Genomic DNA, 22,948 nt, shown 5'->3' on the forward strand with positions numbered 1-22,948 from the left:
TGCGGACGCCCCCATCTACAGTCACGTTGGCAATCGAGAATAAGTTTGCACATATGGCGCACCAAGCGACCGAGAATGATTCGGAGTCATGGAATCCGGCATCACGGCCCGATAACAATAATTCCCCTGTTACGATCCAGAGTGGGTGGTCGGACCCGATTGCGGCGGACGGGCCAAAGGACAAGTCACTAGACGATGTTGTATCGCCACAGAGTGAGGATTTCTCTGCGTGGGATATATCCGATGAGGTAGATGGGATTCAGCCTCAATACACGAGCTTAGACGTGCTAGTGAACAATGAATCACCAGTGGTGGACCAGGATGTGTGCCTAGACACCGATTCCGTCGATAAGAGCAGTCAAGTCCCCGATGAGACGATCGCAGCGATTCATACAACTACGCCATCTATTGAAAATGCAGATACCGTGCTAAACCAGACACTGCCAGAAACTCAACCCACGCAACCAGTTCAGATTGAAGCACCTTCAGTCCATGGCGCGGAGACTAGTAATAGCTTTCCCACCACTATAAACGGGCTACCCTCTGTTCAAACCGAAAACTCAGATACTGTTGTGCCCACTGTCGCACCTGAACAAGAAACAGCGCCGGAGTCGACATTTGTGGGAGAGACTACACCTCCAAGAGAGGAAACAACGGCATCCGAGCCTACATTGGACACTTCTAAACATAAATATACCACTCAGTCCACTCCCACCGACGAACTGTTCCCGGGAACGGACGCAGACAATGCCGATTCTGAAAATCCCTGGGCCACCTTCGAGAAGGACCTGAGCAATACGCTGCCCTCCACCGAAGAGGCCACCCCTCATAATATCTCAGAGTTCGCCTCAACCTCTACTCAAATCCAGGATAGCGACGAGGCAAATTTTGTTGAAGAAGCTGTACGTCCATTGCCAGAGGAAACAGCATTCACAGGTGCGACACGTGATGAGGAGAGTATTGATGTCTTCAACTCAACTGAAAATGCCATCGCCCCGACCGAAAATGAGCAAATTGATCTCGTGTCTCACTCGATAAATGTTGAATCTGGGAATACCGAATCACCATCTCCTATCGCGGAGACCTTTGCGCCGACCAACGACGCCCATCTAGATCCGGCCGCAGCGGACGTGGATACAACCACACAGGATCAACCTTTCTGGGCAAACGAGTCGAGCGGTGAAGTGGAGTCCGATGAGGACGGCTTCTTTGACCAACTGAACAGCCAGACAAAGCCTATCTTTGCCCCGCCAGAAGCTGAATCCAGGTTTGAGGAAGGGGTTCCGTTGTTAGATGAGTCTACACCGGCTTCGCCTCAACACCCAACGGAACAGGAGATATCAATAGACAGTGTGTTTTCCAACGATGAAGACGATGTAGATGACTTCTTCATCTCGGCTCCAAAGACAGAGGCTAAGAACGCCGATGAGGATTTCTTCGCCTCCACCTCAAAGAAAGAGCCCGAGGAGCAACCCGTTGTTCATATTGCACGAAAGAGCACATCTCAGGTCTTGGAATCAGCCGGGTTTGCTCTCGATTCCCCGGTTAGTGACACTTCGGCCGCAGCGCAGTTTGATGATGCCCTGAAGGCTGCGTCGTTGGAGCCCCAAACAACGGCCGATCCATCGGAGGAGGAGCTAGCGGCACGGTGGGAAGCTGAACTCGGTGACTCACTGGACGATGATCTGGCGGCTCGTTGGGAGGCGGCATTGGACGATGACGACATACTGCTGGAGACTGAAGCCGCCCAGTCTGTCTCTGCACAGGAGCACGCTCATCAAACCCCTGTTCAGCCTGTCAACGACGGTTTGGTGGTTGGCTTGAACAGTCCGTTCCAGACCCCACAAGTCTTTTCTCAGCCAAGACCTGTTCCTAATATATACACACCCCACCAACCGTCCACTGGTGATCTTTTGCAGGGTATTCCTCTCCCAGGAACTGCGCCGCCAACCACGGGAGCGATGTCATCATACTTCTCGCAACAGCCGCAGAACCCTGTGGCAATCAGGGGAGAGAGCTTTGCTGAGCGGTCAAAAGAGGGTTATAAATCTCCTTACGACCTTCCAGATGATATCTCCCGACCCCGAAAGCCGGTCGTTACCCACAAACCTGTTCCTCCACCAGTAATTAGTATGCCACCGCCTCCTCTTCCATGTGCCTCTGGCATACCGATTCCTGCTGCAGCTGGCTTCCCCCTCCGGCAGCTCCCCCCTCAGCCCTGGCCGCTCCTCCTGCGCCGAAGAATTTCTACGAGGAACTCCCTCTGCCGCCACCAAGATCTAGGCCTGCCAGCTCAGGTCGGTACACCCCTAATCCGCAGACGGCGCCGACGATGACCGGGTCGTCTCTTCCTCCTCCCCAGGTTCAATATGCTTCTGTTGTACCACCAGCCCCACGGCCTATCGGGCTCCCAATCCAATCCACACTTCAGCCACCTGAACAGCTGGATCCATATGCTAGCCTGTCATCGAGTGCCCCGGTCGGACCTCCTACCGTTGCAAGGTATTCTCCTCAACCTCCTGGTTTTCAAGCACCCCCAAAGCCACCTTCGTTGCCGAGATATTCGCCTGCGCCCCCTCCTACCTCTTCTGTTCGCAATCGTTATGCCTCACAGCCACTTAACGTTCCTGGCCAAAACTTGCCTTTCCAGCCACGGACTTCAAGTCCTCTTGCACACCATGAAAAGGTTTCTTACCAGCCTGATCAATCACACAGGCCCCCATCGCTTGAGCCTGCGATCAACCTTTCTTCACCGAGCGAGCAAGGAGCTAGTTTCGGACAAATCCCACCTAGTGCTCCGCAATATTTCAGCGGTCCTGCCAACCTACCGCGGAGAGAAAGTGCGGGCTCACCTCTCCAGCCATCTCCGCCTCAAAGTCGCTATGCCCCTCAGGAATATCTCAATGAATTCGCTCAGCGTCTTGCGCCGGGTCCAGAACACGCTCCTCCTGCTCCTCCTGCTCCCCCGGCGAATGGATTGTCTCCACCACCTAGCGATTTCCAAATGGGTCCACTTCGCAGATCTCAGACCCAGTCACCTGCCCGGGACTTGACGAGCCCGCGATCCTACGGACAAGACATCGATCCCCTCCAACGGCCGGCTTCGGTGCAAGTTTCAAGCTTGCCAATTCAAACCGTGAATCCGTATGCTCCTGTGAAGCCTGCTCTTCAAACCCGTGCTCCGACGCATCATCTGGAATTTATCGCTCCCAATGATGGGCAGGAGCATGATCCCTTGGAACGATGGAAAGGTGCTCCGATCTTCAAATTCGGGTTCGGTGGATCTATGGTATCTTGTTTTCCCAAGCACGTCCCTCGCTATTCCATTGGACAAGTGGCGCCAACGATTCAACCCACTCTTGGTGAACCGAAAATCTCCCAGCTGAGCGAGTGGCTGCCCTCCGCTGATACCATTGTCCAGCACCCTGGGCCTCTCAAGGCAAAGTCAAAGAAGAAGGACTTGGTTGCTTGGCTTTCTAGCAAGATCGCAGCATTCGAAAATTCAGACCTTCCAAGCTACGAACAGGTTCAGTCTGATACGCACAAACGCCAGGAGGAGAAAACCCTTCTCTGGAAAGTTGTGAAGCTTCTGGTAGAGAATGACGGTAATCTGGAGAGTTCCCCTGAAATTCAAACCTCTCTCCGACAGATCATCTTCCCCAACCTACCCAACCCCGACGCAGACGGATCATACACAAGCAGCTTAGCCCCCTCGGGAGGGGTTGCCCCTTCGGAAACGCCTTTGCAGGCTGATGCTGTTGATGCACAGTGGTTGGAAGAGCTTCGACTACACTTAATATGTGGTGATCGGGAGAAGGCCGTGTGGAGCGCTGTCGATCGACGTCTTTGGGGACATGCGATGATCATCTCATCCACCATGGACAGGTCGATATCGAAACAGGTCGCGCAGGAGTTTGTCCGCCGCGAGGTCCGATCGAAATCCGCAAACACCGAGTCACTTGCAGCCCTCTACGAGATCTTCGCTGGCAATATTGAAGAAAGCATCGACGAACTCGTTGCCCCGTCTGCCCGGGCAGGTCTGCAACTTATTAGCATGGCCAATGGCCAGGGGTCTACCAAAAATGCCCTCGAGGGTTTAGACAAATGGAGGGATACCTTGGGACTGGTTTTGAGTAACCGAAGTCCTGGGGATCACCAAGCCCTTTTTTCCCTTGGGCACCTGCTTCGTTCTTATGGACGGATAGAGGCAGCTCACGTTTGTTACATCTTCTCGCGCGCTGCCGTTTTCGGTGGCCCGGATGATCCACAGGCCAACATCACTCTCCTTGGTGCTGACCATCAGCGTTGCCCTTCTTCCTTGATGGATGAAGATGCTATCTTGCTGACCGAGGCTTATGAGTATGCTATGTCTGTTCTCGGCAACTCTCCCACAGCTCATCTGCCACATCTGTTGGCATTTAAGATCCTGAATGCCAGGTGCCTCGTAGACCAGGGTCGCAATTTAGAGGCGCAAGGCTATTGCGACGCAGTGGCAGCGGCATTGAAAGCAACCACTCGTCCCTCGCCCTACTATCACCAACACCTCTTTGCGGAAGTTGAAGAGTTGTCTGCTCGTCTGCGCCAAACAACCAGCGACAGTGGCTCTTGGATCTCGAGGCCAAGCATGGAAAAGGTCTCGGGGTCTATGTGGGCTCGTTTTAATAGCTTCGTGGTAGGCGATGATAGCGATGCTGCATCGACTGGATCCGGCAAGGGTGGCGAGCATGCGGAGTTTGGTCCTTTTGCAAACGTGGCCGGCACCCCAACAATTAGCCGCTCACCTTCTGTATCTGAAATATACGGCTCTTATCCTGGAGCAGCGGCTGGAGCGCCGCTTATTCCTACCAGCGGCGCGTCCAAGTATCACCCATCAAGCCAATATGCGCCTGGTGCCTCACCTGAGCAGTTCAAGGGCCGATCGTCAATAGATTCTCAGAGATCTGCTTCCTACTTCCCACCCTATGGACAACGTCGAAGCTCACAGGAACTCTCGCCCTCGATTGATCAACAGATGTCCTATGGAGCTCCAGGGTATGGCTCGCCAAGCGCGGGTGGGTATCAACCAACACCACCTCAATCCTCTTATATTCCTCTTGCTCCAGTAGAAGAAGCTACGTCACCGGCTGAAGCTCATCCGGCTGCACAGCCCATGGTGAATGGTCTCTTTTACCATCCTCCTGGCCAGGCTGCCACATCCAGCGAATCCCCATATTACCAAGGCCCTCCTGGTATGCCAGCTAGTGTACCAGACTCAGAGTCACCCTACGCACCTCCCGCTGCCAGCTCATCTTACGAGCCGGTCTCTTACGAGCCAAATTCTTACGAGCCGGCTGCGGCTGGTGTAGACATGGGCTACGGTTCCCAGGAGGAGGACCTGCCACGGGCCGCGGAGCAGCCAAGGAAGCAGTCGATCATGGATGACGACGACGACGATCTTGCTGCCCGGGCAGCGGCTATCCAAAAAGCGGAGAATGATCGCAAGGCCAACGAAGCGTTCGCAAAAGCCGCCGAGGAAGATGGTATGTATTAGAAACGCCTATTGCTTATCTCACTTGCTAATCTGACTTGTGTTGCAGCTAAGAAGGGTCCCCAACAATCTGGCAAGAAGGGCTGGTTTGGTGGTTGGTTCGGCGGAGCTAAGAAAGAAGAAAACTCCGGTGGCGGTCCTATCAAAGCTAAACTTGGCGAAGAGAGCTCCTTTTACTACGACAAGGAACTGAAGAAATGGGTCAACAAGAAAGACCCCGGTAGTAGCGCGCCTGTGCATGCCACCCCGCCCCCTCCTCGAAGATCCGCTCCCCCCAGTCGGACTGCGAGCTCAAATAGTATGCCCCAAAACGGTGCGCCCCCGATGCCCCCGATGCCCCCAATGTCGGTCTCTGGTGGCCGGCCTCAACCTTCCTCTACCGCCGCACCGCCTTTCTTGTCCCCCAGCCCAGGCTTCCCTGGTCTCGCGCCTCGGTCCGTTTCGACGGGAGCGGCCATGCCAACACCGCCCGGTAGTTCCAGTGGCCCGCCGCCACGGCCTTCTTCGTCCTTGACTCATGCTAGCTCAATTGATGATTTGATCGGTGCGCCTCAGGCGCGCAAGGGCAGCGCAGTTCGCGCCAAGAAGAAGGGACGTTACGTTGACGTGATGGCTAAATAATCATCAGCCATTCAGAGAGAAAGGCTGATGATATAGTACTTTACTAGTCTCTCAACTAGCTGAGTGCTATAATGTCCTTTTCTTTTGTCTAATTATGTTCGTTTCATCGTTATGCCTTTTATTTGTTATCACATGATTACTTTGATGAACAACATCCCCCTACCCTTGAATAATACAACCTTCCCCTGTTACTAGATTTGTCATTGCCCCATCAACCTGCATGTGTCCTGTTTTTTTGCCTCGGCAGACACGACATCTCTCTGCATTCTCGCTCACTGAACGTTATCGGAAGCCTTGCTTTTGCACATAGCTTGCTCGTTGCTGTTCCCTGGTGCCACCTCATCCATGGAGTCAAGGGCTCGTACTCCTGGCATTATGTATATCATCCTCCTCCCCTTGCTGTTCTATTCTGGCCTGACATTTTGTTGCTTGCTGGAACTTTTGGGACCTGGGGGTTTCTTATTGCATGGTTTCTGACATGCATGTGTCTTAATAACGATTTCTAATAATTCATTCCGACTTTCGAACGCCTGAACCTTGCGAAGATGACATTGTAGCCCAAGTTTCACCACAGACAGTATCATGTGGTGAAGGAATTAATATAATACTGACGACTGTTAGAACGCTTGGTTGTTGGGTAATGCATCCTTGGAGTAATGTCAACTCACCGTTAAACAAGATTCTTCTCCCTGTCCATTACCTGGCAGATAAACGTATAAAACTAGTGCCATCTCATTGACGAAGCCTAACCACAACGAACGAGAAATCGAGTCAGCACTTGCACCAGCGAGTGGCAACTCATCAAAAAACCCACAGGCGACAACCTTGGGACTGAGTCTCCCAATACTAAGCACCCGACTCCAATCCTTTCCATCAATCCGCACCTTAGCCCAACCAGACTCGGATCCCTCACTCGCCTCCCGCCTCCGATTAAGCTCACTGGGAAGCTGGCTGATCTGCTCCTGGCTCATCTGCGCAGGATCCAACGGCGGGTTCACGAGTTCAGACCAGACACTCGCGATGCGCAGCTCGTCCGTAGCAATAGCCAACCGTAGCGAGCCATGCATATTAGCAGATAATTCAAGCTTGGGAGATGAGTTGGTGGACAGTGCCGTGGCAGCTGTATTGGCGCCCGGCCCGCCGAAAGAAACAGAGTGCATCCCCGGTGCATCGGGCGCCATCACACCCGGCTTTCGACCTTTGCTATCTGTGGATGCGAGTTTCGTGAAGCGATCGGAAATACTCTTCAACTGCGCTAGATTGGGTAGGATAATGTGCACTTCGGGGTCTGGACAGTGTGGCTCGTGCAGGCCTTCGACTGCTGCCTCGTTGAGGATCTTGATCGGGATTTCTTGCGTAATCCATGTCTGGCGCTCGCGTGGTCCTCGATCGCCCGTCGTATCGGCTGGAGCTGCTTCTGGATTTGGGTCATCGCCAAAGCCATCTGTGTCATTATTGGTGGCCAAGGCCATGTTTCCCTCTGTCCATTCTGATGCGAGGACTGTTAGTGCTAAGAGGGGAATTTTGTCCTTCTTAGTTAGGCGGAGCTGTGTATGTGTTGAACCCCAAGCGGAGCGCAGGGCTCGATTTAGGACGCTGATGTTGACTTCGATGTTGATGGCGTCGGAATTGGACTGTAGCTCGTAGGTCGTGTCATCGAAAATGGTTTCCTGGGAAATGGTTAATATATAGATCATATGACTGATAAAATTGATATCATTATGCATACGACCGGTATTGACGCCCACACTTGTGTGCCTTGGTCAGGTATGATGGTGAAGCGGATGACTTCGTGCTCCAGGCGCATCCAACATACCTTGCCTAGCGAGGACAGCGACGCGGTGAGCTCTGTTTGAGTTAGCTCTGATCTTTTATTTTAACAATTAGTCTTACTGGAGAAGGTCCTGCTGTCTCTTAATTGTGTTCGGAACCGCATTGTGCGAGTTGGGGATGGAGGGAGGTTCGACACCTCACTTACGTGCTTATCGCTATCGTCCTATGATTTCACGACAACTCTTCTCTCTCACGACTTTGGAACAGCTTGATGGCATTCACTTTTACAAATATTCCTCTGTGCCACACTCTTCTAGTTCACCCGGGTCAACAGCCAAACTTGCAACCAGAGCTGCTCCTATTCCAGACCCATACTCGGCCGGGTTCAGAGAAATCAGGTCCAATCTGTCTGGCTCCCAGTCGAAAATATCACGAAGACCCTGGCTTGCCCGTCCCTTCAACATACTATATTTATTGAACACCGCACCATCAACGCCAACGTGGCACTGACGGATTCCTTTCTTCTTGCAGATGGCCGCAATCCCACACGCGTATAGACGCGCTGAACGCGTCGCGACCAGGCCGACAAGCCAACGGCACGCCTTCAGCTCATCCAATGAGAGTTCTAAATTGAGGCACTTTCTGAACTCCTCTTTCATATCGGTCAGACTTTCCGACATGTCCTTCTCGACAGTTGACAGAAACGATGTCTCCAATGAGTTCGCAGTCTGAAGACGTGAGACATTTTGGCCCTTGAAGAGTATACCTTTGTCGTGCATTTTCAGCATTACCAGGCGCAGCATCTCTCCGATGTACAACCCAGCCACCATCTTCTCATAGATCTGCCTGCCTGGATGGGCAGACTCATCGTCGATTTGGCGGTCAAATGGAGTCAAGGGTAGCACCTTGCGCTCGTTATCAAAGGAGCCGTACTCGGTGTTGATGATTACAGTTGCATCTTCGGGTAGTCCTGAATCATGAAACTTGGGGATCAACCGGCATTCTTCCATGTACGCTGCATTGCAGCCAGTACTGAAAGTGCTGCCCATTTTTATCTGCGGATCCCGGTAAGATGATGCGATAAGGGTCCCCACTGTGTCGTTGACCAGGGCAACCACTTTCACTGGGACGTTCTACTTTGATCAGCTCCGACTTTCTTGGTATCCAACGTGGGCTTACCCTCTTTGCAAGTTCTTCTTCCAGCTGCGGTACTACATCGTGCCCTACCACTCCGGGAATATCAAAGTCTTTGGTCCAGCGCTGCAGAATACCACTGCGGATGGACTTTTGCTCCACTGGAAATGAGAATGTGAACGCCATCGATAGTGGGCTTGAAGCACTGGCAGCACTGGCAGCACGGGCAGCACTGGGAGCACTGGGAGCACTGCTAGCACTCTCAATTTCACAGCGACTTTCGTCGAGAAAAAGTTGGATTCGCTCCGCAATAAAACCCCACAGGGCTTCTTTCGTGGTCTTTTTGACTTCATCCGGAAGCTTGTATTTCCTCTGACGTTGCTCGAAGTCTCTCTTCCCCGTGGAAAAACAGATATCGCATATACGGATATTGGTTCCTCCCAGGTCAACGGTGAGAATGCGTCCCTTCTCCTGGCCCGTTGGGTATCTCATGATCCACGTGATATTCATAGGCTTCAGGTCAACGTTTCAGTTAGCATCTACTTGATATTCAAGGCCAACTGATACTGACAATAGACCCACCCTCCACGCTCAGACCTTTCTCCAGCTCCTGGGCAAAATGATCTGTGATCATCTTCAACTTGGGCGCATCGAGCATGAACCAATCTTCATATTGCTTGAGCTCTTTAGTGAACTCTTCGGGAAGATCTTTCACAAGTTCTGGGCGGTAGCGAAACCCTTGCATGATGATAGACTGGCTTGGTAGAAGATACTTTTGCTGCAACTCTGCAACTCTGAAGAGTTCTCGGGGATATTCCCCGGCCCTAGGCTAGGAGGTGCGCCATCAGTTCCGACAACGCCATCATTACCGCATAGTGATAGAGATCGATCGAATAGGTAATTTGTTTTGATTTTGCTGTTTCAAGGCCTTTCTACGGAGGCCATAGGAAATAATTGGGCAAATAATTAATATTCTTACTCCTTGCGTCTATAGTTGAAGCTATTTTCAAATAGCCTTGTTTTCCCCTTCCAGTAATATTTCTTTATATCGCTGCTTTCCTCACCGATTCCACAAGCCTCCGATCCGCCGATATGCTTCAATAGTCCAAGTTATATCGTAAATAAGAAAATGAACTGAAGAACTGTAGTATATCCCCATAGTAAAGGGCGGATCACCCGGCGATGGTTCGTGTCGGCAACTCCACTAGGACCTTAGGGCCCTTCCCCTGATCTAATCTCCACTTCAATAATAAATTCAACTTCAGAAAATCTTCCGATTATTGTTTGGATATCATTGTGATCAGAAAGCCGGTCTTTCTCTTCTTGTCGCTCATTTGTGCCCACTTCAGCACCCCTCCACTCTCCGCAGTCCCTCGCTTCTCGCATCCTCTCACCTTTGTACCTCGACCTCCCCCTCAACTTCCAATCGTTTTATCATTTTTCCTCATTTCTTTATTTCCTTTCCAATTTCGAGCTGCTAGCCAAGTTCTGCACTTTCTTAAGACGCGCGTCTCAGCATGCGGGCTCGACAGTCTTCTTTCCCGCCCTCGTTCCGACGTCCGTCACTTACATGCCATCCTCGAGCCAGTCGAGGCTCCCTGTGACTTTACATCTCAGATTTAGGCTGAGCATCTATTCGGCATGGCGGCCACTCGAATAAATCCGAATCGCCCTTTCATTCGCCTCTCTCCCTCCCACTCCCGAAACAACTCGCGCTCAACCTCCTCACTGGAGAGAATCCCCGGCTCCGTCTATCAGCAACTCGACCCTCTCCTCAGCAACCTTTCTCCCGAATCAACTCTCCAAGCCCTCACATCCATCGACGCAGTCCCTTCGAATGAACAAGGTGCTCATGATATTCTTTCACGAAGTATCTCCCAGGTGTCGCCGTCGGAACGCGCCCTAGGGATACGCGCGGCGGTAGCTGCCCAAAACCTGAACTTGTGGCACAAAGAGGTCCAATCATGGGATTGGCCAAATCAACGCGACGCAAAGGTCGGGATGGGTTTTATTCCTCCGTCTGAGTCGTACTCTGGGGAAAATTCTATCCCTTGGGGCTTTTTGGCTCCCCCTAGCAACACCCAGGAAAGCTACTACGGAAGCTTGTCAGCCAGCGTCGTCGAGCGATACGAGAGGAGGGCGGACGAAATCCGCGATGGAATGGAAGATCTTAACGTGGAAGAATTAAAGGAACACGTTTTGAATGCCCACATTCCCTCCAGGTCTCGGCCCTCGTCCGCCACAAGCTGTGTGTCCGTGCCTCCGCCGCTCAGCTATGTACAGCTGAGTGACTTTACAGCTGTCATCACAGCAACCATTTTGCGCGCTCTTCCATACCTGTCGCGACTGAACGCTTTACTAGCTACTTGGGACATTCGCATTTTTGTCTTACGCCAAATTCCTGGGCTGCTGAGGGAGCTCAGCTTGACCCGCTCCGCCCTTGACTCCTCCCTCCACGCCATCAGAGCCCCACATTCTTTTTTCCCCGACCCTACCGAATTATCCGATGCTACCCTAGCTGTTGATCATGTTAAACTTGAGTCCGCAGTTGTGGCTGTGGGGAGGCGGATGGACCGAGTTCTCGACGCGTTGGAAGGTCGTCCGGATTCTTTGCCCGAACAATGGATTGATGATTTGGAAGCCATTGAGTCTGACTTTGCTGCGTGGGTTGTCGAGGCCGATAATTACAAGGTTCGCAATGCGTGGCTGCGGTCAAAAGCCGAGTCTGAAATGGCTGAGAGGCGCGCAGCCGACCTACAGCGCGCAGAGTCGTTGAAGGAAACACAGCATGACCAAACTTTCGATACAGTTGTATCGGAACCTTCCGATGATCGCCGTTTCCCCCAGGAGCAGGCCGTCAAGCATGAGCCTGAAATCCAGTGTGGTGTTGGACTCTCATCCAGTGACGCAAAACCAACTAGCTCACAATCTGTTGAAAACATCACGGTGCCTATTGACGAGACGCCAACTCCTGCAGTCGAAGGGAATGTGTCGCAAAATCTTAAACTTTCAATATCTCTATCCAAGTCCCCAATCGAAGAGAAGCATGAGGAGATAGAAACACCAACACAATCCGACTTTCCACCAGCTCCTGCGATCAATCGACAGCCCTTTTTAGCTCCTGCATATACGCCTTGTGGAATTGATCGCAGCTTGGAAAACAAAGAAAACATTCCTCCGCCCGGCTTCCAACAGCTCGACGGAGCTATGTCACCTCCCAGTCAGGTATCGACAAGACCAAGTCCATTGTCTGAGCATACTGAAGATCCTTTCGTTCAACATTCCACTGTACCTGAAATGGAAGTCCAAATTTCTAAGGTTGTCTTCTCTGTTGGGGTTACCGCCGCGGAAGAGGCGAATGCCCCCGCTGGTCTCAAAGACCTGCCTCGTGATACTATGGCTGTTGAAAAAGAAAGGACCTCCGACGGGGAGGAAAAACAGCCTTCTCTACAACACAAAGCAACGGAACTCAATCCTAAGCCTAAAACCATCAGTTCTCCTGCTAGCCAGGATCCTAAATCTCCAAACGGGCCCCGTGAACAGAACCAGTGTGATACTCCGGTAGCAGCAACTATCTCCCCGGTTCTCACACCAAACAGGTCAGTAATCCGAGTGCCGAAATCGAGACCGCCTAGCAGGGTTTCCCAAATACCCATGGCGGTGGCATCACCCAAGTCAGGCTCGATTGAGTCTCACCACCCGCGGAATGAAGGGAAAGCAGAATCTTGTCAACGGAATGTTCGCAAGCCATTGCAGAGCCCCATTAGACTTTCCAAATCCCGCCAAGGGAAGCATGATCTCGACAAAGATGGTAAAGTGGCGCATAAAATCACGCGTCGTCGTCGGTCATCTACTGGATCTGTGGGTTCTTTGCTTTCAGACCATTCTTCTCTCATATCCAGTCCCGAGGCACATGGGCAGCACATTACTTCCTCTAATGTGACGCCCCTTGGGCCATCGTCTCGCCCTGAATCTACGCATCCTCCTTCGCATGGGGATCATACCTTGAGAGAGGATCGTCTGCGTCGTTTGGAAAACCAGAAGCTTGACCCGCGAATCTCCTTCCAACAAAGTCGCACGGTCAGTCTACCCCTCGAGCGGTTCATCAATGAACGCTTGGAGTTGGGCATGGGAAGCGAGTCGGCGCCAGGTGTGGCTAGTGTGAAATCGTCTAGGACTAGGACACACTCTGTTACATCTGCCGACTTCGCAAAATCCCCAAAGGTATGTGGCCCATTGTCCATTTGATAATATGCTCATTCTAATTGACTATCTTAGACACGAACTAAAATCACATTCCAAGATACTTCTGCTTCGTCCATTCCACCAGTTCCAAGTCTCCCGACTCACCATAAACTGTCACGAGGGAAGTCTGCAAGTGACTTGAACACTCAAAATGAAATGGCAAAAATTGCGGAACGAAACAGAAAGACATTCGGGATGAATTCCGCTCGAAGAGCCATGGAACATCTTCTTCAGCCCAAGTCTCTCCGATGGCGTCAGCGACTGACTACCCATCCGAGTCTCGAAAGTCTGGGTGTGAAGAGACAAGAGCTGTCATACGTAGAAGAGCATGAATCCGAACTCACCGATTTCGGATTCCGCCCTTCCTCGCCAACCAAGCACAGCAAACAACCGCGAGACCAGCTCGACGAAAAGATCAACTCGATTCTCAACTCGCTGCCGGGTAAAATCCATTTGGTCGATTCCAACCACGAAGTAGACGCATCCTCATCGGTCTCATCCGTGGACCGACGAATGCGGTACAGATCCGAATCTCCCACTGGTCCAACTCGCAGCACCACGCCCGCACCTTCTCTGACATTAATGCCCGCTGCCCGAAGACGGCACTCTCATGCCTACAAGACGGAGGACAGCTGTGTCAAACTCTACCACCTCCACCATGGGGGCCAGTCCGCACCGACAAAACTGTTCGTTCGCACCGTTGGCGAAGAGGGGCAGCGAGTGATGGTTCGTGTTGGCGGTGGATGGGCCGACCTGGGCGAATACCTTCGTGAATATGTCATTCATCACGGTCGCCGTAAGGTGTCTGAAACGCCTCGTGTAGAGGTGCAGGGTATTAAAACACGTTCCTCACCACCCCACGCTTCTCCGGGTACTAAGTTAACCCCGGCTACCTCATATCTTGCCTCTGGCCGGGCTACCCCCTCCCGACCATCCTCCGTGCTCAGCGCTCGGCCACCTTCATCCCTTACCGTTCACAAGAAACGACGAGGCTCAACCGCATCCGATGTGATGAACACTAGGGCAGTGTCAACTGGCCACATCTCCTCCTTCACTTCGCCTCAGCCCGCTGTCTCCCCTCTCCCTTCCTCGACCGGTAGACGTCTGTCGATGTCTTCCGGCTATTCAGTTGGGGACGCCCACTCCCCTAACGCCACCGCTACTGTTTCCATGGCCAACGAATCCCGCTCCACCCCGCTGGGCTTAGCTGGTCCCAGACCGCGTGCTCGGTACGAATCCATGAGCCCAGAGGGCGAAGCCTGGGTTGCAGATGTTCTCCAAAAGACCCGCCGCTCCAGCTCCCAGAACCCACCCCATTTTGCACTGAGCATGCCGCCCGACCACGATGCTGATGACCGATTTGAAATTGGCGATGGCAGCGTGGTTGAACACTCCTTGCCCAAAGTCCGCAGCATTGGCGATATCGGCTCAATGGGCACAAGTAGGCGGGTCGTGCTGAAGGGTCTGGGGTCTCGCAGGCCGTGAACTTCGACAGAGTGATCCTTCGCATATAAATTCTCTTCTTTTGATTCCCATATTTTTTCTCTCTTCTTATTCCCCCGCTTCACCCGTCATCGATGGGTCTACAGTTATTTTTCTTCACGTCCTGGCCCTGCGCTCTTGGACATATGGACATTTGGCAGTACATTTTAACGCCGTCCGTTATCTCGGGTTATATCTTCTCTTCTACTTGCATCAGCGTGGCGAATCTGTTTCTCACTTGGTTTTGTGTTTGGTTTGGGATTTGGTGTGGTTCAACAATACCCTACAGTTATCTGGTTGATAGAATTATCTTGGCATTTAATAGTTGGATACATATCACATTTTCTTCATATTCAAGACGCTACGCTACGTATTTCAGTAATTAAAGATCTTCCAAGGTCAATGCGCGATATCTCGACTTCCAGGAGCTACATAGTTCTGAGACAATGACAAGAGACACCCAAAAAGACAATAACCAATGGTGGGATCTGGACCCCCACTGGGTGACCGCACCTAATCAGTTCACTGTATGTAAAAATAAATTCGATGCACTTTATAGCAAGCAGTCCAGCGTCAGGACGTAATCTTTGCGAGTGGTGTTTTCAATCCATTGACAGTCATTGTTTGTTCCTGGAGTCTTGTTGAATTTCTTTTCTCTCTCAATCCGTGAAAGCGAATGCCGATATATATGCTCAGGCGTATTTGAGAGATCTGACCCCCTCTAACCCCTCTCAAAGAACAAATCCATTCCTTTCGGTTTCCGCTAATCAACTCCTCCATGGCTCATCTTCGGCTTCGTCCTCCTCACCGGGTAAAGTCAGTACCACTTCCTGAACGGGTTCCTGTCCGGCATTCATCATTCACGTTGTCTGGAGTCAGGTGCTTGCCGGCGGCGGCTATTGGATTTGGGCGACCATGCTGATGGTGGCCTTTGTTTTTGGTTGCAGGGAAAGTGAGGGTAGTATGCTTTTCGCAATGGTAACCCGAGCGTTCTTTCTGTGCATAATCGCATCGACTCAAAGGCTCGCAATCTGACGCTGTCTTCAATCCTCGTTTGCCAAGCCACGAGGCAGACTTCTCGTCGCTCGGACCGAGCAATGATGTATCCATTTGGGACCTCATTTTGTAGCACCCCAGTTCACTGACACTTTGTTGGATGGCGTTTTCGTTTTCTTCACCTCGCTGCTCGACGGAGGTCATTCTATGAGTCACAATTCTCTAGCTCGAGAGGCTGAAGACTAAATGCAGCGGTGGTTAGCAGATCTGAAGACAATAAAAGGATATACAGTGATGTAGATGCATGGGTAGAATGAAGGCGAAGACCTAAGAAAAGCTCACCAGTTCTTATTTGACTCGCTCCCTGAAATAGCGCTAGCAGAGCCAAGGCGGCGGCATTTCGAATGCAGTTGACCTTGAATGGCTGTTTTCATTCTTCGGTTTCTTCTTAGGCCGAAATTTAATCCAAAAACAATGGATATAAAAATATCAAATTCTTGGACGACTTCTGCATGCTTGCGAGACTCGCGAGTGCAATGGAGCGTTAGGAAATCCGAAATCTGCTGTATCAAGTTAGCTATGAAGGCCAATATGGTAACATCGAAGATGGGTTCGCACGGTGAGGACGATGGCCAGTGTAAGGAAACTCAGTATAGGCAGGAGGTTGGTGAAACCCTGCTCTATATGTTGCAGCAAATCGGTATCAAATATAGCAGTCAGATTATCTATAAATATAGGAGGTGGGGGCTGTGTAAGGGGGAGTGAGAGGAGAGGAAGAAGAAGAAGAGAGAAGGCAAGGCCGTAATATATAGCAAATGGGTCCAACTCTTTGTATAACATGTCTTAGAGCATGTCACGTGGATTCTAGCTTAGTCCTGTCGGGATAGGCCAAGTAGGTCAATGATAGACATTTGATATAAGAAAACTATTCTATACTGAAATGGACAGCAAAACTGAGACATCGAGCTCGTCGATAATCGCAGTAACCAACGATGTCCGTCAACACTGTTAGGTTTTCCTCATTGGGAAGCCTGATAGATATCTTTAGGTTGCCATTCACGTCTTGTTCACTAAGACGGAGTGCCTTTGGGAAAATGAAGAATTCAATGTATAATTCATTAAGTAAATTACTCTCATGAGCCTCCAACATCTCTGATATGAGGCAAAGAGTGCAAAGAAAGGCCTAACTAATAACTGCTGATGATTGACAAAAGAATGAGTTAGACTCCAAAAGACGTAACCCCCAGTCAGATGATCTTCATACAGCTAATTGTACAAATAAGTATCATTCTTGAATTCCCTCCTTCTTACACTCTACATCCTCCCACACCCCCCCTTCAAGGGGGGTGCTCCTCATCAAGAGTCCATCTATCAATCACCGAGATACTTCCCTGAACACAGCTCGAGTGCTGATCGCGCCAATCCATACCGAGACAGACTGGAGTGAATTGACAATGTGCAAGAGCAAGAAAGGGCTCGCAGTAGAAGTCGCCGCTTACTCGAACCTCTATTCTGACGAGGTGCCAACTGCGATCCAAATTCCATTCTTACATCAACCAGCAATGTATTCTGCCACATGAATCTTCATCCTGCTCTGATACGCAATCATGTGACATGTCGATTTCTCTTTAACTACTGTGTTACCACGTCTACGAATGTACCCGATCCCCCTTGACTGGGCCGGCGATGGAACGACTGCGAAACCCAGAAAAGCCAGCGAAGCGGCGACGACACTGCCAGAGCACGAAGAAGACGTAATCGACCCAACCACTGGCGAGATCGAGATCGTGTGGAGACCCCGTAACGTACGCCTGACCGACGACGCAGCCATTGCCTCGCTTTGCATTCACGAATCACGACATAGTTACCGCACCGAAAACCTCGCTTGGGACTTCGACTCTAAAGGAGAGATCCGTAAGACAAGAGTACCACACGGACCAACAATTACGATCTCGCAGAACGGTCTCCCAACACTCCCAGTATGTATGGAAAGGCTGGTACATCTTCACAGGCGGATGCAATACATCCGGCTGGCTACTACGCGACGGCCATAGGACAGGAGCGAAGTTCACTGGAGGTTTGGTTTTACCGCAGATGGTCCCGCAGCGGTCTTACGGGTTGTAATGAATTAGACCCTGGTCGTCGCTGGTCACTTCGGGCCAAGTAAACTTTCTTTTTCTTATTTATCGTTGATTTTCTGCCTTTCATAGTCCTTCTTCTCCTCCTGCTTTTCTTCTTTTCTTTTCTCTCATCTTATCATTTCCTTCTCAGTCATCAGTCCCCGACAGATTACTATCAGGCCCGTGATTGGGGCCAGATGCCGACGACGCTCGTAATACTGCGTACGTGAATCGCTCCCTCGATATCGCGCTGGCTTATAAACTGAGTGATCAGGACTGAGCTATAGATGTTCTCGAGCGGCATCGGGAGGTACGTCGTTGCATGAACGATGAATATAGGCATATGCGCGCCAGAATCATTGCTGGCGGCTGTTGACGTCTATATGAGCAACCTTGTCTTTTCTTGTTCCTCTCGTGTGAGTCTACCATCTACTCTATCTGCCACTTTATTTGCAGTACTGACGATAATATCTCGTGGAGGCTATCTCCCTCGCGCAATCCAGAACCGTTTGACCAGCTCTAAACACTTCTTTATTGACAACAATGTATTCTTTGGTATGCCGCGGTCCTTATTAGACAAGTCTATTACCTTACTAGATGTAGTTCTACGTGGAGTCTGCTTATTGTAGATATCTCTATCAGTGTAATTGGAGAATTCAAATGCGGGGTGTTCATTCCAAAATAAAAGTCCGTGAGCCATATCCTGCTCCGCAAAACCCGACAGTAAAGAAAAAATCAAGGAAAAATATACATGAGGCAATCGTAAATCGTCAATAGCCAAGACTTCGAGAACTGAAAGCATGACTTAGTCAAGAGTGTAACATCATATCAAGGGAGACATCCAATCCCAACTTCAACACGATGCCAATCATGAAGTTTGTTGGCGTTTCCAGGGAATGTCCTTGCGAAGTAATTCGCGTAGCTCTGGAGAAACCACCTTCGGCTTCTGGGAATCGATTGCCTTTTGAAGAGTAGAGGGGCCGGTGTTGACTCCGCTGCTTGATCCGACAGCGAGCTGGGGTGATTTTCCCTTGTTGCTCGAAGATGGATCTTGGTCGCTTGTCCCTGGACGACGTTGGTGAGCGGTGGGCGCAGTGGGGAAGTTGCCTCTCTTGTCGATGGCTTGCACGGAACGCTCGAAACGGTGGAAGAGCGACTCTGCGCGGGTGAGAATGGGTACGAGATCCATTGTGTTGGAGAGTTCGTTAACTGGAGATTGCAACATTAGTAATTTGAAATTAATATCACATTCAGATACCAACGTACTGTACTTCAGCACCTCATCAAAGTGCTTGAGATGGTCCATGATTACATCTCGGTGCTTCTCGAGTATGGCGAGCGCAATGAACAGGTGGAAACTGCTGGAGAGATAGTCGGTCCACAATGTCTCCCATAGACGCAGGACATCGCTCCAGTCAAACTCCCGTTTGTACCACACCAGGAGCATACGGAAGAAAAAGAAGAAGTTGGTACTATCGGCGGACTGCAGATGTAAGTAGAGCTGCGGGTCCATGAGCTGGACGAGGTGATCTAGCGCTAATAGCTGGCCACGCATTCCAGACTGGTCTCGGAGGAAATTGTGCTCCTGCAGAGATGTTAGTAAGATATTGCGGCGATTTGCAGCGTGAAAACATACCATTCGATCCATGAACCCGACAAACGCCCAGAAAGCTACGGCGTCATCTTGCATCACAGCATATATCGGGGCTAGGAGATCACTCATCCCTTGGACGTACCCAAGGTCTGGGTTGAATTCATTATACGTCAAGAGCATATCTTTCATCTGCTCCAGGTGCACGTTGGTACCTGTCTCGGCGAACGGAGAATCAGGATCCGGATGAGGGATATCTTCGCCCGCAAACAAAGGAATGGTACGGTCGGTACGGTGAACATCCTTTTCTATAGCCATTTGTTAGTAGCCACCATGTCGAATCCAGTGTGTAATCTCACCTATCCGAGTCTTCTGCTCTTTCCAATGATCAAACTGCTCGGCCGTTGAGTTGCCCTCGACCATTCGCTCCCACCAGCCTGCTTTCAGCCGTATGTACTCATCACGCTTGGAGTTCATCATTGCTTGGCGCTCCTCGTGGCTGCTATCCCACGAATAAACACCGAGAAGGAAGAGCCATGCCTCTTTTCTGACGCCATCATTGGGATCCAAGCCGCCATGGAAGATCCGCTCTTTAATTTCCTCCACTGTGACTTGGAGTCTACCCGAGGTCGGGTCGAAGAAGCCCTCCCATTCTTCCAGTTGGAGAACACGGCGTCGCTCCTGGATAGCCAGGTTCCCGGTCTCCAGCTCTAAGATCTCAAAGTCGCCAACCGAGCTGTTCTCCATTTCCAGCATATCCTGCGCGGTCCATATACGCTGGTTTCGGTCTTTGTCGCTCTGCTCGGCAACACTCATCGCCCAACGAGCCAGATAGACCCTGGCGCTGTCGAACTCATCTTGCAACGTCTGGATCTCTGGGTTTTTCAGAAGACGGCGCATCTGAGGCGGTATGAGAGGGTTATCGACTATATCATTGGCAGTCCGACGGGTAAACGTCGTGATTTTGCTGAGCTGCTCCAGCACTTTCCACCGTGTCTCCTTGAGAGTCTTCATGAATGGATCCATGCTGGCATCAGGCTGTTCGGCTCGGGATCCGGCGGAAGCCCCGGCTTCGGGCTGTGTCTTCCCTGGGATGGATTTGTCGCCATGGGTCACTAGCTGGCCGAAAGACAGCTGGTCCTCATCTGACGGGTTAACGAGGTAGACGTTCCTGTCCACCGAGGAGCGCTGCACCTCCGCATACTTCCGTAACCAGCGCAGTACCTCATCGCCGCCCCAAAACAAACCCCCTTCCTTGCCAAATGGATCGAAGGTTTCCTTGACCCTCTTCCTCTTTTGTAAGATGGTTGACTCGCATTCGTCATCATGGAAAAATAGCGCGGGGAAGCCATCGCCCGCTCGGGTATTGATCACTAAACTCCCAAACCACCATCCGATGCTCGGCGGTCGTACTAAAAGCGAGTATATCTGTGATAGCGGAACTGCAAAAGAATACAGTCCGATGGGGTCTTTGTAGGTGGTGGTGGTCGGAAGCGGCGGAACCAAGTACTTCTGGCGCGGCGGAGAGTCACCTTCCGAGAGGTCTACTTTCACGTATGTATCATAAGCTTCTCCAAGGGAGGACTCTGGGACCCATGCGAGGAGATAGGAGGGTGTATCGGGGTTTTTGAAATGAGTCGCGGATGCATGTGATGCGGGGAGAGGTTTTTGCTGGATGAGGGCGATAAAGCCAGGGATATTGTCTTTGGCAGAGGAAGTTGGATGAATATAGACCTGGATTCTTGTTAGATTGGTATTCCTCCTTGTTGGAAATTGTCATACTTTGCTTTTGGAAAAGAGCAGCTTGACCCCTCTATTCGAGGCAGCCTGGGCGATGGTGTTGTATTCATCTTCTTCGTCGTCACTCATGGCGTAGCAAGACGCTGGAGGTGAGGGCGTAGGAGGAGGAGTATATTTGATCGGGGCCATCATGGAAAGTTCAGGGCCCTGAAGGTGTTGAGTTCCAACCTTTCAAGTCGGCGGAAGTTGACGACGTAATTGCCCGATAAGAGATACGGATCGTCTGATCTCTCTTATAGTTAGTTAGGTGATGCTTCTTTCACTCTTCTCTTTCTTTTGGCTCTTTGAATCGTTGGGCTTTTGATGAAATATTTGATTTCTTGAATTGAGGAAGCTGAATACATCTCTCTCTTCTTCTATTTTGCTCTTTCGCCTTCGGTGGCCACTCTCGGATCCTCTAGGCAGCTAAATTCATTTTGAACCTCAACAGAGGGAAATATCAATCTCTCTCTATTTCTTGCAGTTTCCGTTACAATTGTATTTCATTCCTGGTCTTTTTGGGTGGTTATAGTATACTTCTTACCTCTGTATGTAGCTCTCACCATATTTCCTCTGTCTGATGGATCACGTGATGGCTAATACGTATTGTGATTGGCCGATCATGCTTTCTTTATGTACATTGACCTCCATTCGTATAGTTACTTCTCATCCTATTGGTTCTCTAATTTCTTGTGAGAAAAGTATAGGGTATATGTGTAGTATGTAGTCCAAGTTGCTCGCAGATATCTGAGTGACAGAGAAAATGATCAACAGATGTAATGAGAAATGCTGGTGATGATCTAACTACCATAAAGCTCTCTAAAGCTTGATGGAGACAAAAAGACATATAAACATGTACAGCTACTTATTGCTGCCGGAGTTTTCATAGCGTACACCGGCATATGAAGAAGGATGACTATAACACGCCCGCGTATAGTATGCATCTAAATCATGACTTCCGCAGCCTTTTCGGGATGACCATAGTAATGCAACGTGACATGTGGCATGATCAAGCTCCTCTTTGATTGATGATGACCCAATGTTTCATTTCTTGGAGTACCCGTAGCTGTAGGCTTCGTGCCGACAGGTTGTTGTCCTTTGGCGCCCTGTCCGGCGAGCGACTCATACGTAGCCTGCCTGTATGGTACTGCTGTATCATGTTGCTTATCAGGATAGGCTGTAGATTCAGCTATGATATTGAGTTGATCATAGTGTTTTATCATACATTGCGCCAATTGATAATCAATACCGGTAGTATCAAGCGACCGCTGCTGGGCTGGTATGACTACTATTTCACCACCTAGGGTAACATATATTCGGTAGTCAACACTAGTCCCATCGAGGCACCGTAAGAAGCTCTCTATAGCGGCTTGATTTAGGTCACTTGGTCCCATGATGATTGTGACACCTGCACTACTAGGCACTGCATGTGAAGTGGCCACAAAGCCAACCAACAGAAGGAGCAAAAGGCCGCCGAGAAACTGGCGCATGTTGAAAAGCAAAAAAAATGTATGATCAGAAAAAAGGGTTCTCGTATGATCTGTTGGGATCAAAGTATCGGGGGAGGGTCACTTATATAACTACTTCGGTATATTCCGCATAGCGTTAAGCTCTCAACAAACAGAGAGGGGTTGTCAGCTATCGGAAAGACAATGACGTGGGATCATTCGAAAGTCTGAC

General features: G+C 50.6%; 8 protein-coding genes across 8 annotated transcripts; 3 read left to right on the plus strand and 5 right to left on the minus strand.

Moving 5' to 3' along the window:
* Positions 1-53: 53 nt before the first annotated feature.
* On the plus strand, positions 54-6,148 carry sec16 (COPII coat assembly protein SEC16; the record flags this gene model as incomplete). The annotated part of the gene is made up of 3 exons (XM_057190512.1): positions 54-2,130; positions 2,205-5,519; positions 5,577-6,148. The coding sequence occupies 3 exons, from the start codon at positions 54-56 to the stop codon at positions 6,146-6,148; spliced, it is 5,964 nt and encodes a 1,987-aa protein (XP_057038168.1).
* A 580-nt stretch (positions 6,149-6,728) lies between these two features.
* On the minus strand, positions 6,729-8,084 carry N7518_009587 (checkpoint protein HUS1 family protein; the record flags this gene model as incomplete). The annotated part of the gene is made up of 4 exons (XM_057190513.1): positions 6,729-6,755; positions 6,817-7,818; positions 7,878-7,996; positions 8,042-8,084. 4 exons carry the CDS (start codon positions 8,082-8,084, stop codon positions 6,729-6,731), a joined length of 1,191 nt encoding a protein of 396 aa, XP_057038169.1.
* Positions 8,085-8,205: 121 nt separating this feature from the next.
* Positions 8,206-9,800, minus strand: hxkB (putative hexokinase; the record flags this gene model as incomplete). The annotated part of the gene is made up of 3 exons (XM_057190514.1): positions 8,206-9,054; positions 9,101-9,568; positions 9,627-9,800. The coding sequence occupies 3 exons, from the start codon at positions 9,798-9,800 to the stop codon at positions 8,206-8,208; spliced, it is 1,491 nt and encodes a 496-aa protein (XP_057038170.1).
* Positions 9,801-10,696: 896 nt separating this feature from the next.
* On the plus strand, positions 10,697-14,785 carry N7518_009589 (GAS2 domain protein; the record flags this gene model as incomplete). The annotated part of the gene is made up of 2 exons (XM_057190515.1): positions 10,697-13,279; positions 13,334-14,785. 2 exons carry the CDS (start codon positions 10,697-10,699, stop codon positions 14,783-14,785), a joined length of 4,035 nt encoding a protein of 1,344 aa, XP_057038171.1.
* An 801-nt stretch (positions 14,786-15,586) lies between these two features.
* N7518_009590 (uncharacterized protein) lies at positions 15,587-15,982 on the minus strand (the record flags this gene model as incomplete). Its single annotated transcript, XM_057190516.1, has 1 exon — positions 15,587-15,982. The coding sequence occupies one exon, from the start codon at positions 15,980-15,982 to the stop codon at positions 15,587-15,589; it is 396 nt and encodes a 131-aa protein (XP_057038172.1).
* A 1,451-nt stretch (positions 15,983-17,433) lies between these two features.
* On the plus strand, positions 17,434-17,945 carry N7518_009591 (uncharacterized protein; the record flags this gene model as incomplete). Its single annotated transcript, XM_057190517.1, has 2 exons — positions 17,434-17,757; positions 17,790-17,945. The coding sequence occupies 2 exons, from the start codon at positions 17,434-17,436 to the stop codon at positions 17,943-17,945; spliced, it is 480 nt and encodes a 159-aa protein (XP_057038173.1).
* An 821-nt stretch (positions 17,946-18,766) lies between these two features.
* On the minus strand, positions 18,767-21,418 carry N7518_009592 (GTPase-activating protein GYP7; the record flags this gene model as incomplete). The annotated part of the gene is made up of 5 exons (XM_057190518.1): positions 18,767-19,107; positions 19,165-19,483; positions 19,535-19,797; positions 19,849-21,223; positions 21,272-21,418. 5 exons carry the CDS (start codon positions 21,416-21,418, stop codon positions 18,767-18,769), a joined length of 2,445 nt encoding a protein of 814 aa, XP_057038174.1.
* Positions 21,419-22,212: 794 nt separating this feature from the next.
* Positions 22,213-22,758, minus strand: N7518_009593 (uncharacterized protein; the record flags this gene model as incomplete). Its single annotated transcript, XM_057190519.1, has 2 exons — positions 22,213-22,445; positions 22,494-22,758. 2 exons carry the CDS (start codon positions 22,756-22,758, stop codon positions 22,213-22,215), a joined length of 498 nt encoding a protein of 165 aa, XP_057038175.1.
* Positions 22,759-22,948: the final 190 nt, after the last annotated feature.

Source organism: Penicillium psychrosexuale (genome assembly GCF_028828465.1).
Source record: "Penicillium psychrosexuale strain IBT 29551 chromosome Unknown utg000005l, whole genome shotgun sequence".
In the NCBI taxonomy this organism is placed as follows: Eukaryota; Fungi; Ascomycota; class Eurotiomycetes; order Eurotiales; family Aspergillaceae; genus Penicillium; species Penicillium psychrosexuale.